Below are 14,895 nucleotides of genomic sequence, written 5' to 3' on the forward strand. Positions count from 1 at the left end.
ATAAGAAATAGTTGTCAGGGCCGGGAGGTTAGTCTAGTGGTAAAGTGCTTGCCTAGCACTCAGGGTTCGATTGCTCAGAACTCCATACATAGAAAAGCAGAAAGTGGTGCTGTGGCTTACATGGTAAAGCACTAACCTTGGGGAAAGCCTAAGGACAGTGCTCAGGCCCTGCTTCAGTCCCCAGGACTGGCAGAAAGAAATAGCTGTCATCCTGAAACATCAAATATTACTGACTTTATGACATGCATGACAGAAAATTTAGATAACATAAAAAGTAATATTATTAGTCCCACTGCCGGAAAAAATCAAAATCATCTATCTGCTCAGCCAATTCTGAGCAGAAGCCGAAGAGAGCAATCAGGAGCTCTGAGGAAGATACCAAAAATGGGTCAGGCAGAACAAAACTGAGCCTGGACAGAAGTACAACCAACCCTTTGCAAGAAGCCAGTCTGGAGTCAGAATGCTGCCCAATCAGAGCTCTGCAACATAGGCTCTAGGAACAATGCTGAAGAGACAAAAAGAAGAGTCACAAGAAGCTCTGAAAGGGTAAGGCTTTACCACTGTGTTGAAGATAGAAAATGGCCTGGCATTTAATAACCATTTTCTAAGAATTAAATGAACAAATGAATGAAAGTACAAAATCCAGGCTGGGAGTGTGGTGTAGCAGTAGATAGCCTTCCTAGAATGCACAACCCTCCGGGTTTGATTCCTTGGTATCATACACACAGAAATAAGCTGGAAGTGGTAACATGGCTAAAGAGAAAGAGCACTAGCCTTGAGAAAACTCAAGGCCCTAAGTTCAAGCCCCAGGACTGGCAAAAAAAAAAAAAATCCTTTCAAGTCATCCTAAACAAATTGCATTAAATTAATAAATTATTTTTAAAACATGGTACACATTTAGTAGTCTTAAGTACTGTTAAGAGAACATGAGGGCTGGGAGTTTGGCCTAGTGGTAGAGTGCTTGCCTAGCATGCACGAAGACCAAGGTTTGATTCCTCAGTACCAGTACCACATACATAGAAAAAAGCCAGAAGTGGTGCTGAGGCTCAAGTGGTAGAGCTCTAGCCTTGAGACAGTCCAAGGACAGTGCTCAGGCCCTGAGCTCAAGAGAGAGAAAGAGAGAGAAAGAGAGAGAGAGAGAGAGAGAGAGAGAGAGAGAGAGAGAGAGAGAGAGAGAGAGACAGAGAGAGAGAGAGACAGAGAGAGAGAGAGACAGAGAGACAGACAGAGAGAACATGAATGATCAAATCCTCATCTTAAAAGAAGTTAATGTCAAAGACATATTTCTTGACCTATAGCAAGTATCAGAACAGTCATATACTCTCCCCTGCATGTAAAATAATGGCTTTATCAGACATTCTCATGAAAGAGAATTATATAGATGAAGTAAATACATAAAATCAAAATCAGAAGGAACAAATGTTTACCATGAAACATGAGATAAAAGTCAAATAAGAAAACACATGCTGTAAATACTTCTCATTAGAATTCACATCTCATAAATGAAATATCTCTACCACACTTTGCTTTGTATAATTAGAAAACCTAAACTTTCATGTAATCTTTACCCCTATAGTGTATTTTTAAATAATTTTTCCATTTACAGTTTGAAGACTTCCTCAAAAAAAAAAATCATATCCAGGGGCCGGGAGTTTGGCCTAGTGGTTAAAGTGCTTGCCTAGTATGCATGAAGACCCGGGTTCGATTCCTTGGCACCACATACATAGAAAAAAGCCGGAAGTGGTGCTGAGGCTCAAGTGGTAGAGCTCTAGCCTTGAGAAAGTCCAAGGACAGTGCTCAGGCCCTGAGCTCAAGCCCAGGAGTGGCAAAAAAAAAAAAATCATATCCAACCATCAAATTAAGCCATCTGCAGTTAAGATTATACTGTAATGTCTTACTAAAAATACCTTAAAATTATGTGAATTATCTTTTGAGTTTATATAAATTATGGTCACTGTTAATGACAGCAACTCCGCCCCCACTCAATTTTTGAAAGAAATTTCAAAATTCCAATTTGATTCTCTACATATCTTTAATATTTAATGTACTGTAAGTAACAAATTCCATTTACTTCTCAATATATATCCATATAATCAATAATACATTTCACTACCAATTTAAACCTAGTATTTTCCAAAGGGCCTGCCTTAGGTGGATTATCATCATCTTACTATGCTTCTTGTGTCCATGCTGCTGGAAAAGCAGTCTGTACAAGCAGGAGTAGAGGCACAATCCTGAGAGAGAGGAGCAAAGAAAGATGTTGAGAAAACAAAACCAGACAAATTAGCTCGCTTAAGAATTTAGGAGCTCAGCCAGTGTTCAAGGTCAATGATTACATTCTCTCACACCACTGAGTTACATACAAGCTATCCAGTAACAGCAAAACTGGCTCTAGAAAGAGGTATGTGAAATTGCATAAATATAATATTGTAAATATATAACACCATTGCCAGTTCTATAAGCTACCTATGCCCTTCTTAAAAAGCAGCAAATGATTAAGGAAGTAGAAGAAACCTAAATGTTAATCAAAACCATTGGAACAAACTCAATCCTAGTCTAAAAATAAAATGGTTTGATGATACATGTAATATAGATTTTAATCTTGTCAATATTTTTTACATGTAATCATGAAGGATTAATATTTTAAAGCACTCAAATTATGCAATTTCCAAAGTATTATCAATCTCAATTATCTTTCTATTCCAAAATTTTTAATCTGAGTAAGATAAAAATTTATTCCTATGCCATTGTTTTAAAACAAAGTAAAAACAGATTTGAAAATAAATTACGATACAACAGAATAGATTTAACCTAACCAATATCATCAATAGAGACATCCCCATCCTCCTCTTCATACCATAGTTAAGTGGAAAGTATTAACAGATCAGAATTCTGATCTAAAATTTCTTTCTTTTTTTGGCCAGTCATAGGGCTTGAACTCAGGGCCTGAACACTGTCCTTGGGCTTTCCTCAAGGCTAGCATTCTACCACTTGAGTCACAGTGCCACTTCCAGCTTTTCTATGTATATGGTACCAAGGAATCAAACCTGGGTCTTCACACATGCTATGTAAGCACTCTACCACTAGGCCAAACTCCCAGCCCTCTAAAATTTCTGATCTACCTAATTAATCTGTATTTGTATGGTATCCATAAACACAGCCTTCTTGTAAGGGATTTCCAACAAGTGGGAAGAAAAATTAATAATTACAATTCAATCACTAGAAAACGCAACCAGCAAAGAAAAAAAGAAACATCAATCCTGATAGACAAAAATTAAAGAGAAGAGCAATGTTTTATGGATGCTTCAGATAAACGTTCTTTTCTAAACCACAAAGGGAAAATAAACTAAAAAGAAATGTTTTGTTCTTTCTACCTTTTCCCTTCTTCTCTATCACCTCATGTATACTACTAGATATTGCTGGGAAGATTATAAAAAGTCTTAATAGTCTTAGGCAGAATACACTCTATATACTCTAGGTAAAACTGAAAGAGAGCTGGGCACAGTGGCTCATGCCTGTAATCCAAGCAACTCAGGAGGCTGAGATCTGAGGATCCAGATTCAAAGCCAGCCCAGGCACTAAAGTCCCTAAGACTCTTATCTCCAGTTAACCACTAGAAATGGGGAAATGGAGCTGTGGGCCTTGAGCTGAAGAGCTGAGGGACAGGGCTCAGGCCCAGAGCACAAACCCCGCATCTGTGTGTGTGTGTGTGTGTGCGTGTGTGTCTCACATACACACACATACACGCACACACGCACACACACACACACACAAAAATGAAGTAAAATGGACATAGATTGAATGTATAGAATGTTGCGTCTAAAATTTTATATTCTCAAACAGCTTAAAGAGCTACTTATCTGGCTAATTACAGGATTCTAAGGACAAAAGCCACCATGGGTTTAAGTAATCTAAAGATGATAAAAGGGGTCCGGGAGTTTGGACTAGTGGTTAAAGTGCTTGCCTAGCATGCACGAAGACCCGGGTTCAATTCCTCCATACCACATACATAGAAAAAAAGCCAGAAATGGTGCTGAGGCTCAAGCGGTAGAGCTCTAGCCTTGAGAAAGTCCAAGGAGAGTGCTCAGGCCCTGAGCTCAAGCCCAGGACTGGCAAAAAAAAAAAAAAAAAAAAAAAAAAAACAAGATGATAAAAGGTAGTAGAATCATTGTATAAACCAAGATAAATCCCAAAATTAACCTGTATCATTACTCCAGTCAAGCATCAACTCTTATTGTCCAATCTCGACAAGCTCCTATCATCATTTCAAAATTGACAATAGTCATCACACAAGGGCTTAACAGCAGCTTTTGCTGAGAAACATGGACTCCTTACTGGCCCATACATTAATTGAAAGCAGGATAAAAGACTGTCATCCCAGCCTTAACTCTGTGTCCTTCGCCTTGAACTATTCCCTCTAGCAGTTCCACCATAGCCACCCTGGAAGGAGCAAACAGGACACCAGGCCACTCTCCACGCTGGTAACCATGACTCACTGTAACAAGGTTCCACCTACACCATTCAGAGATCCTGACTGCCAGCCACCCTAGACTACTGCTACACACTGGAACTGTTTATGCCTTCCTCTACCTCCTTGATCCTCCATTCTTTGTCCATTTAGACCTAGGGCTAAGTTGGCTACAAATGAAGTGCTGTCTTTCCACGGCATATCCATGTAATAAACCTTCTTTCTCTGTCCATAGCCACGTCTCTTTATCTTGTGTTCAGGGGCAAATGGAAGGACCTGACATGTGGAATCCCATGCTTTGGCGCCTGATGTCTAAAAATTCCACCTCAGTTGTGATAGGACTGAAATAAAAATGTGGTTTCCAGTCCTGGGGCTTGAACTTAGGGCCTGGACACTGTCCTTTGACACTTTTTGCTCAAGGACAGTGCTCTGCCACTTGAGCCACAGTGTCACTTCTGGCTTTTTCTGTATATGTGGTACCGAGGAATCAAACCTAGGGCTTCATGCATGTTAGGTGAGCACTCTACCTCTAGGCCACACTCCTGGCCAAAATGGACACTTTTCTAGAACCTAAATCTCACTCAACTCATGGCTAAGAAAATTTACCAAAATTCTTACACAATCAATCTTCAGATTCAGTCATTTCAACCTGGTTAAGAGACGAGAAAACCCTTTCAGAAGTTGTGAGAATATAGGCACACAGCAGTGAGAACTCACACCCACAGGGGAGGCCAGAGGTTTCACACTGAAAAGTCATTCATTCACCTTTTACCTATTCTTATCTTGGAAAACTCAGGCATGCCATTATTTTCAAGCTAATGTTCTCTGCTAAATTAAAAACTGAGTGCTAAAGTTCGTGCTTGGAAAACTGAGGATTAGCAAGCCATAGAGCATTTCATATTTGAATCACTTTAAGGCACAAAATATTTTGTTGACAAACACTTGTAATAATTCGGAGCTAAACTGATGCCTTGAAGCAAATAGAATTTCATAATAACGTAGTGCTTCAAACATACTTTGAAACTTTGCAGGTAACATTCTGATGAACTTAATCTAAGAAAAAAGGCTCTAAATGCCAAATTCACAGTAAACACATTTTTCCTAATTCTGTAACTCAGATTCACTTTAATATTTTTCTACTTTGCAACACAACTTAATGGAATGCAGTACTTACTGAACTTCTCAGTACATGCTTACTTGGAATAACATTAATATTACATCGTAACATACAAAAGGCTCTAATACTTAAGTTAACAAGGCTGTTTAAACAAGACAAGGCCTGTTTTTCTGAATCGTCCAGATGAACTTCCCTTCCATCTTTCATGGTATCCTGCTATTCTTTAAGTAGCCTCTAATTTAAAACATGATAGGCTAGGATATAGCTCAGTGGCGAAGTGCTTTCCTAGCAAGTGCAACATCCTGCGTTCAATCCCCAGTACCAAAAAAGAAAAGACAGAAAAAAAAAAAACATGATAAACACACAACCTGTCAGTAAATGACAAAGCTAAACAAACTTTAAAAATCTTCTAAGTTCATAGGAAGGAACTACACACATTAAAAAGTAACTACCGGAAATCGCATGTTCCTATAAAAATTGCATGTGTGGTGGCTCACCTAGCTGGCATATAAATGACAGGCCCCTTATCTTTATTCAGAATTTTACAATACTAACTAGAAGGTAACCTTTCTTCTTCACTCTGTTCTTCTGTGAACAGAGGGCACTAGCAGTAATTTACATCTCCAGGGGAGAGTCCTGCTGGAAACATCCAGCATGGCAATGAGGGGATATTTTGAAGACCTCCTATACAAAGACCTTAAAACAGAAAACAGTTAAGGCTAGTAATTGCTATGGAAATAAAAAACATTTCTTTTATAATTTAAAAACCTTAGTGTTTAGGAATGTAACATTATATGTAGCAAATGCTAGGTGGTTCGGTTCTTTCAAAACCAGTAATAAGAATTGGACATATTGTATCACTGCATCACCAAATTCTTTCTATTCTATAGCCTAAGTACTACAATACATTAGGTAGGAAACCAGATTTTACAAATGGAGGTATATTCCCCATCCCAAGTTGTCAGGTATGAATTCGTTAAAAAAAAAAATCCAAAATCTTCTAGGTATTTATGAAAAAGTTATTTCTTAAATACTTTAAAAGAAAGTCCTTTACCAAAAAAAAAAAAAGGTTATGTAATGTGACACTACACGTGGTGTAAAGGGCATTTAAAAACTCTGATCTGCTTGGGCAATCACAATCTTAAGTCTGATACTTTACTAAGTCAGTACTTCACACATTAACAGTCATCAATGGATAGATGGTGAGCACGTCCAAATCAAAAGTTCATAAAAACTATGGTAACTCAGTTACTATCACATTTAAGTATTCCCCCCCCCCAAGGATTACAGGTAAGAAGTAATGTTGCTAGTACAGATGTTTAATATTTGACCCAAAACAAACATTTGCTAAATAAGTACTTACATCTTTATATATAAATTCGGGTTCTATACACGCGCATGTACAATGTACATACACACGTTGTGCGTGCATGTACATGTATACATGTCATGCATATGTATAATAGTTGTGTTATACATTGGAAATCTGTCTTCCAATTGGTAGTAAATTCAATTAACACAGTAAAAAAAAAAACAGACACCTGCATTTTTACAAGAGATTTAAAAGAAAAAACAAACAAACAAAAAAGAGCCCTGGCGTTCAGATCTGACCGGAGAAGCGCAGAGCCCCTGGGAACGGATCCTCCCCATCATCTGTGATAATAGCACGGGAGGCGTGGGGGGGTCAAGTTCCCCCGTCAGCCACTCCCGGGGAGAGCCGTGCGGGCCGGGGCCGCAGGCCACCGTCCGGGGACGCGGGAAGGTCTGCAGAGGCCGGGGGGATGGGGCGGGAGGCCCGGGACCCGCGCCGCCGCCGCCGCCGCCCGCAGGCCGCCGCCCGCCCCGGAACCTCTCAGCCCCGGAACCGCCCTCCGCGGGGCGGCGCTGCCCGCTCCCCTCCCCCACCGCGGCGGGGCCCCCCCGGCCGCCCCGCCCGGGAAGGCCCGCCCGCGCCCACCTTCCGCGCGGGGCTGGGGACCCGAGCGCGGCCGGGCCGGCGGAGAGAGCCCGAGAGCGGTACCAACCTCGCTGTTGAAGGTCTTCACGGCCTCCATGTTGTCTGCGCGGAGGCCCGGGCCCGGCGGCGGAAGAGGCGGCGGCCGCCGCAGCGTGTGGAGAGCGCGGGGCCGGGCCCGGCGGGGGACGCGGCGGCGGCGGCGGCGGCGGCGGCGGCGGCGGGCGGGCGGGCGGCGAGCGCGGCTCCCTCAGGGGCGGCCGGGCCCCGGCATGGCCGCGGGGCGGGCGCAGCGGCGGGCTGGGCTCGGCTGCCGGGGCGGGCGGGCCGCGGCGGCGGCGGCGGCGGGGGAGGGGCTGGCACGGCGCCTTCTCTTCTCCGCCCCGCTCCGGCCCCGGCGTCCCACGCTCAAGCCCGGGTCCCCACGCTCCCCACCCTACTCTCCCTTCCTTTTTTTACGCCCGGAGGCTCCGGCTAAACCTCCCCGCCGCTCGGGCCGCTGGAACCAGCAGCGCACCGCGAAGACACAAGAGGAAGCGCTGGCAGCGGCGGCTGCGGCATCCAATATGGCGGACCCAGCCGGGCCGCGCACCTCGGAGTCGGCGGCGCCGGCCAGCGCGCCCCCTGGCGACGAGGCCGCGCGGGCCCCGGGGCCGCGCGGAGACCATCGAGCAGGCGCGGGCCAGAGCGGCGCGGACCGCGCACGGCTCGGTGACGCGGGCTCGGTGACGCGGGGCCGGGGGACGCGCGCGCGCGCGGGGGCGGTCGGGGCGGGCATGCGCACGCACGGACGCGGGCGCGCGCGCGCTGCGGCGCGGTGGATTCGCCGCGGCCGTTCGTCCCGCCGCGGAGGCGGGGAGGCAGCGATTTCCCGAGATCCAGGCGCGGAAGATGCATGGCGGGGGGGAAGGGGGGGGGCTGGCGGGTGAAAGAAGCAACTTTGTCTCGGTCTCTTCGGTTTTCCGCGATGGCGGCTGGGGCTCCGCTCCTCCCCCCAGGACTTTCGTGGACAGACAGCCGAGAAGTTCCCCCGTCCGATGATGTGTGGGACCAGGGCGCCCGGGCCCCTGCGTAGCCCGGGTGGGCTGAGATAAGAACGGGGCCCTTTGGGGCGGCGGGGTGTGGGGGGGGGCTGGGGAGGAAGCCCACTGCTGGGGACGGGGGAACCCCCCCGAAGAGAGCTTGTCTTTCCAAGCCCCATCTGGCCGGGGCGAGAGAGCGGGAGATTTGCGGGGAAGGCCCTGGACCCCTGATGCTGTGTGGTTGAAGGGAGGCATGGCGGTGGGTCTTGGGTGGGTGAAGATGTCACCGGCTGGCAGATCGCCTTGGAGACAACCCGAGGGAGTCGTGTCGGATACGGTGATGTCCATGTATCGGTTGTGTCCGCTTGGGAACACTTTGTTGAAGTGAAGGGGTACCGGGTGCACTGCGGGATCCCACTCTTTGTTGAGTGTCATTTTTCATCACTCTTCCCAAGTCCACAGAGGGAGCCAAGGACGCCTGCCGTTTTGAGCTGAGGGCCTATGGGAGTCAAAGGAGCCCAGTGCAGAGTCAAACGAAAGAAACAAGGGTCTTTTAAGTCTACTCACTGACAGCTTTACTGTGGGGGGCTGGCTGGCTGCCTGGAAGGTGAGTTCATCTAGAGGGTGAGGTGTAGGCATCTCCATCCTCAATCTCAGCACCAGCACCTCCCCACGGCCTCAGGACTTCCTGCCTGGCCTAGCCCGGGTGATGTGCCTGCTAACTGCCCTGCTGATCTCGGCGTGATTGATTCTCTAGATAGTAGCCAGAAAGGCCTTTCCCAGATGTCTCAGATAGGAGCCCTGCCTCCTTAAATCACTGTAACCACTCTTCCAGTGCTGTGGAGACAACTTAGAATCTCTTCCAAGGGCCTGGAGACCCTCACTGCCATGCTCCTTGCCACCCCCAGCTCCTGGCAGTTTCTAGGTGGTCTCCCTTTCTGTAGCTTAGCTGCCAGCAGGGTTTTTCCACCTCCCAGGAGTGAGTCTTCACTCAGCATTATCACTCCTTTTCATGGCTGACCCAGTAAGCTTTGAGCTGTCTCTTAGTCATTCCCTTAACCAGTAGCCTGCTAGAACTTGAAGTTCCATAGCCAGGTCCATTCAAGCCAGGTTCTCACAGTCAAAACTCCCTGCCTTGGCCAATAAGAATTACTTATTGAATTGAATCTGAGATCAGTGGTTACTGAATAACTTGGGCCTGAGATTAAAATGCAATACAAGATAGCATGTTGGTTAACATGTTACGGATTTGACCTAATAAAACTTCCACATCCACAAAGATAGCAGAGGGCTTAGCTTAATCAAGAGGAGAGGAGGGGGAAAAAGCAAAGTGAACGGAAAGTGCACTCAAGGCGCATTGTAAGTCAAGTCCAGCCAGCCCTGGCAAAAACAGAAGATACGAGGATCAGGGGCCAAACTATACACAAATTGTATATGATGACATATCTCCAGAATGTACTTGTCTATGTTGTATGTGTGCATATTTTTGTGCATGGTATATGCTAGGATTCTGATTTTCCTAATACAAATGAATCTGAGCTAGCTTAAGTATACAAAAATTCACAATCTAGATTTTTTTCATATCAGAAGAGATGCAGGTAAGCCTAAGTTGAGGAGGGCAACCAAAATACAGAAACGCTAAGAAGATGGTCTTTTGATTTATGTAGTGGAATATGAAAGTACTCTTGCTTTTATAGTTCTCAACACTCAGGTGACATGACTAAAAATCTCTCCTTCCTAGTTCTAAACTCCGAAAGGAAGAAGGAAGGAATTTTTGTGTGTGGGGGCGGGGGTAAGGGGCCTTAAACTCTGGGCCTGGGTGCTGTCCCTGAGCTCTTCAGCTCAAGGGTACCACCTTACCCCTTGAGCCACAGCCCCACCTCCCCTTTTTTAGTGGTTAATTGGAGATGAGTCTCACGTTCTTTAGTACAGGGGCTGGATTTGAATGGAGATCCTCAAATCTCAGCCTCCTGAGTAGCTAGGCCTGAGCCACCACGCCTGGATAGAAGGAAGGAATTTAATAACATAAGAAACAGAAGATTTCTACTTCATTCTGAAAACGATTGACATAGGCGGCAGTGAAAACTCTTACAAACTGTAAATGATGAACTTGCATCCTAGAATTTAAGACATGCTGATGAACGTGGTTTCTGTTGGTTGGTGCCCGAGAACCAGACCATTCCTAGGGTAAGCAACAGTGTCTAGCTCAGCCACAGCTAAGAGTTTAGAATAAAAATAGTCCAGAACAGCACTCACCATGGAACTTTCTAGAATCAAGGAAATACTTTTTCTCTGTTGCACTAGCACCATGTGACTTGAAGTATGACTATGACTAATGTGACTGGAAAAATTGAATTATCTCACGTTAGTTGGTTCAAGATTAACTATCTGCCTAGTCTGTACTGTACTGGAAAGCACAGTATACCTGGAGGAATTGTGTCTGTGGATAAGAATCAACTTGACAATTACTGGCTGTCAGAATGTGTGCATGTGTGCAGCTGCTGGTCCAGAGATGATCTCCAGGCCTGGCTGGGTGCTGTTCCTAGAGCTTAATGTGGAGACCTGGGCATTGTCCCTGGAACTAGAACTCTTAGCTGCCCTTGAGCTTTGCTTAAGGCTAGTGTTCTACCACCTGGACCACAGCTCTACTTCTAGCTTCTTGGTGGGGGGAGGAGGGATTTAATTGGAGATAAGAATTTCAAGGATAGGACCGGGAGTTTGGCCTAGTGGTTAAAGTGCTCGCCTAGTATGCACGAAGACCCTGGTTCGATTCCTTGGTACCACATACATACAAAAAAGCCGGAAGTGGTGCTGAGGCTCAAGTGGTAGAGCTCTAGCCTTGAGAAAGTCCAAGGACAGTGCTCAGGCCCTGAGCTCAAGCCCAGGCCTGGCAAAAAAAAAAAAAGAATTTCAAGGATATAAAAATTGGTGATGACTGTGTGATGTTCAGCCCTATAATCCTAGCTACTTGGGAAGTAGAGATGAGAATCACAATTATGCGAGACTCCATCTTACCAAACCAATGACTAGGTATGGTCGTGCAAACCTCTTATCCCAGCAGGAAGGGAAGCAGAATGCCTGGGTTTGGTGGCCACACCTATCACTGCCAGCAACATACACTTGAGCCACAGCTCCACTTCAGACTTTTCACTGGTTATTCGGAGATAAGATTCTCATGAGCTGGGCACTGGTGGCTCGTGTCCATACTCCCAGCTACTGAGATATGAGCCTCAAGGTTCAAAGCCAGCCTAAGCAGCAAAGTCCAAGAGATTCTTGTCTCGGATCTCAGTTCCAGACCAGCCCTGTTAAGAAAGTCCAGGAGACTCATCTCCAATTAACCACCAGAAAACCAGAAGTGGCACTGGCTCAAAGAAGTGGAGTGCTAGCCTTGAGCAGAAGAACCTAAAGGACAGTACCCAGGCCCTGAGTTCAAGCCACACAACTGACCCCCCAAAAAATATGTGTCTTGCCACATTGTTGTCCTTCTCACATTAAATTCGTTATAGGGAAGAATGCACTGGTAAGCAGGAAGTGTTAGAAAAGAGAAGGTGGAGGATGGAGAAATGAGCCTAAAGGTGTGAACCGGTAGTGGAATGCAACCACATCTTATCCAGAGGGTGAGGGAGACACCTAGAGGTCAGGATGCCCCCGTGCCTAGGTTAGGATCCACAGTCATGGTCCTTTATCTCCAACATTTTGAAATGATCTAATACAATGGCAGATCTTAACCTCTCAAAATACTTCTCATCTGTCAATAATACTTTAAGTATGTTTTTAAATATGTCACTGACTAGGAAGGAAAAGCAACTCTCAGTATCCCAAATAGAACTGAGACTCTGGGGAGCCCCAGAGAGGTAGTATATCGACCAGTTTCTGCTGGTCAAACTCTGACCTTGCCCTCCCATGCTTTGATCATGGTGCACAAGGCTCAAGGTGAGCAGATTATACAGAACTGCAGGAGAATTTTGCACAGAATGGCATGGAAAACGGTACCTGGGACCTCTGCCTGCCTTGACACTGGAATTAAGTAAAAACAGGGAAAAAGTTCCTCCGAGTGTGTGTGGCCACAGGTCAGGCCTCAAACAAGCTTGTGGTCCAATTCATAATACTTGGATGATTTGAAAAACCCCAAGCTGAGAGTGTTTTAAATTGGTAATGGGTTGGCCCACCGCCCCAACCGATAAGGTAAAGTCACGGAGAGAAAAACAATCACTAGGGAAAACTAACAAAGTCAATGGAACAGAGGGGTGGCTCACACCTGTAATCCTAGCTACTCAGGAAGCTGAGATCTGAGGATCGAGGTTCAAAGCCACCTTCGGCACTAGAAAGTCCATGAGACTCAGATCTGGAATTAGCCACCAGAAAACTGGAAGTGGCACTGTGGCTCAAGAAGTAGGGTGGTAGCCTTGAACTAAAGAGATCAGGGACAGCACCCAGGCCCAGAGTTCAAGTCCCATGACAAAAAAAAAAAGTCATTGGCAAATAAGATTTTTAAACAAAGCATGGCAAAAAGCCAGAAGAAACAAAAGATTGTAGGGGCAGATGAGCAAAACTTTGAGGAATTAGATTAGACAGAGTGAGTATAAAAAGTTTAACGAGTTGGGAGCATAGCATAGTGGTAGAGTACTTGCCAAGCATGCATGAAGCCCTGGGTTTGATTCCCTGGTACCACATACATAGAAAAAGCCAGAAGTGGTGCTGTGGCTCAAGTGGTAGAGCACTAGTCTTGTGAAAGCTCAAGGGCAGTGCTCAAGCCCACAGGTAAAACTTCAGGACTGGCAAAAACAAAAAAAAGTTTAACATATTTCTGTAATATGATCAACTCAAATCACCCCATTACTGAAAACAAACATCAAATGACAGCCAAAAGAATCAAAACCAGTTAAAATGTCAAAAATACTAAAAACAAAACCATAAAGAATTAAGAGACAAGCACAATCCTGAAATTGATTTTGCCTCAGGAACGTTTTTACTCCCTGCAAACTTGAACTTCATTCTGTGTAAACTTGATTTCATGTGAACTTGAACCTCAGGCTCCATAGCCTCTTGGGCAAAGCCTAGAGTTACTCAGTTAAGAAATCTAAAAGGAGGAAGGTCTCTTTGTGTCAAGCTGGACCTCAAAAAGACCACAATGCAGAATCAATGAAATGGGACTAAATGCATTCTCTATATCCCAGGGAACTATGAGAAAAATTCTCTGTCCAAGAAGAGCAAGGAGAGAGAAAATTTCTCAAAGATGAAGCACAGTTCAGCTCCACAGATTTGCTGCCCCACACCTTGTCACACAACTGCAAGACTGCATCGTGTCCTTGCAACAGAAGCATACATCACCACCTAGAAGCAGTCACGGCAGCCATCTCCCAAGCATAATCATATGTTCATTTCTCACTGCTGCTCTAAACGTCTTCTGATGTAGTGGCTTAAAACACCACCAATTTATTGTCTCACAGTTCTAGAGATCAGGAGTCCAAGTTCCGTCTCACTGGGCTGATATCAAGATGTTGGCAAGGCCGCTCTGCGCCCGGCTGGAGGCTCTAGGCATGAGTCGATTTCCTTCCAAGCTTCCAGAGGCCACCTGCACTCTGTCAGCCCTCCCTGTGCTACCAGGACAGGTGGTGTCCTTGCATCAAATCCCACTCTGCCATGCTTTCCTGGCTCACAACTCGTATCTCTTTCCATTTACTCATGGGACCACCCCAGACAACTCAGAATTATCTCCCCAACTTAGTAATCTACTACCATAAAAAGTAACTTGCCAGCTGGGTACCCATGGCTGACACCTGTAGTCCTAGCTATTCAGGAAGCTGGAATCTGAGGATTGTGGCTTGCAACCAACCTGGACAACTTCTTACGTCTGAATAACCAGTGGAAACCTGCCGTGGAGACATGGATCCTGACTCAGGTAGTGGAGTACCAGATGTGAATTCAAGATCTGGACTTGGCAAGGTGCTGGGTTGGGGGGGGGAGGGGAGGGGAGGAAGGAACCACCAATATCAGGCTTTTGCTGTATCAAGTATTTACAGGATCTGGAGATCATAAAATCAGCATTATTGGAAGGGCATTTTTTCCCATTTACTATAGACTAATAAAAGACAACTTCAATTTCTATTTTATTGTCTTTATTTTTTTTTTCCCAGTCCTGGGATTGAACTCAGGGCCTGAGCACTGTCCTTGGGCTTTTTCTTCCAGGCTAGTGCTCTACTACTTGAGCCACAGCACCACTTCTGGTTTTTCTATATATGCAGTACCGAGGAATTGAACCCAGGTTTTTGAGCATGCTAGGTAAGCACTCTACTACTAGGCCAAACTCCCAGCCCCAATTTCTTAAAAAAAA

General features: G+C 45.4%; 1 protein-coding gene and 1 long non-coding RNA gene across 6 annotated transcripts in view; one reads left to right on the top strand and one right to left on the bottom strand.

Annotated features, from left to right (window-relative positions):
* The window catches only part of Scaf8 (SR-related CTD associated factor 8), a 107,849-nt gene extending 100,119 nt beyond the window's left edge, over positions 1–7,730 (bottom strand). For 3 of the 5 annotated variants that reach the window (XM_090337927.1, XM_090337929.1, XM_090337925.1), the window contains exons 1-2: positions 7,610–7,730; positions 2,172–2,234 (exon numbers count right to left, since the gene is read on the bottom strand). In XM_090337927.1, coding sequence (XP_090194053.1) covers positions 2,172–2,234; positions 7,610–7,639 — 93 coding nt within the window. In that variant the 5' untranslated portion in view covers positions 7,640–7,730. The remainder of the gene's footprint in view (positions 1–2,171; positions 2,235–7,609) is intronic. The other 2 variants (XM_090337928.1, XM_090337930.1) reach the window with 2 other exon arrangements.
* A 725-nt stretch (positions 7,731–8,455) lies between these two features.
* On the top strand, positions 8,456–14,289 carry LOC150059510 (uncharacterized). Its single transcript, XR_016536456.1, has 3 exons — positions 8,456–8,619; positions 9,017–9,168; positions 13,739–14,289. It is a non-coding gene; the product is annotated as an uncharacterized LOC150059510 (long non-coding RNA).
* Positions 14,290–14,895: the final 606 nt, after the last annotated feature.

This window comes from Megascapheus bottae, chromosome 8, assembly GCF_031878675.1.
Source record: "Megascapheus bottae isolate mThoBot1 chromosome 8, mThoBot2.hap1, whole genome shotgun sequence".
Taxonomy (NCBI): Eukaryota; Metazoa; Chordata; class Mammalia; order Rodentia; family Geomyidae; genus Megascapheus; species Megascapheus bottae.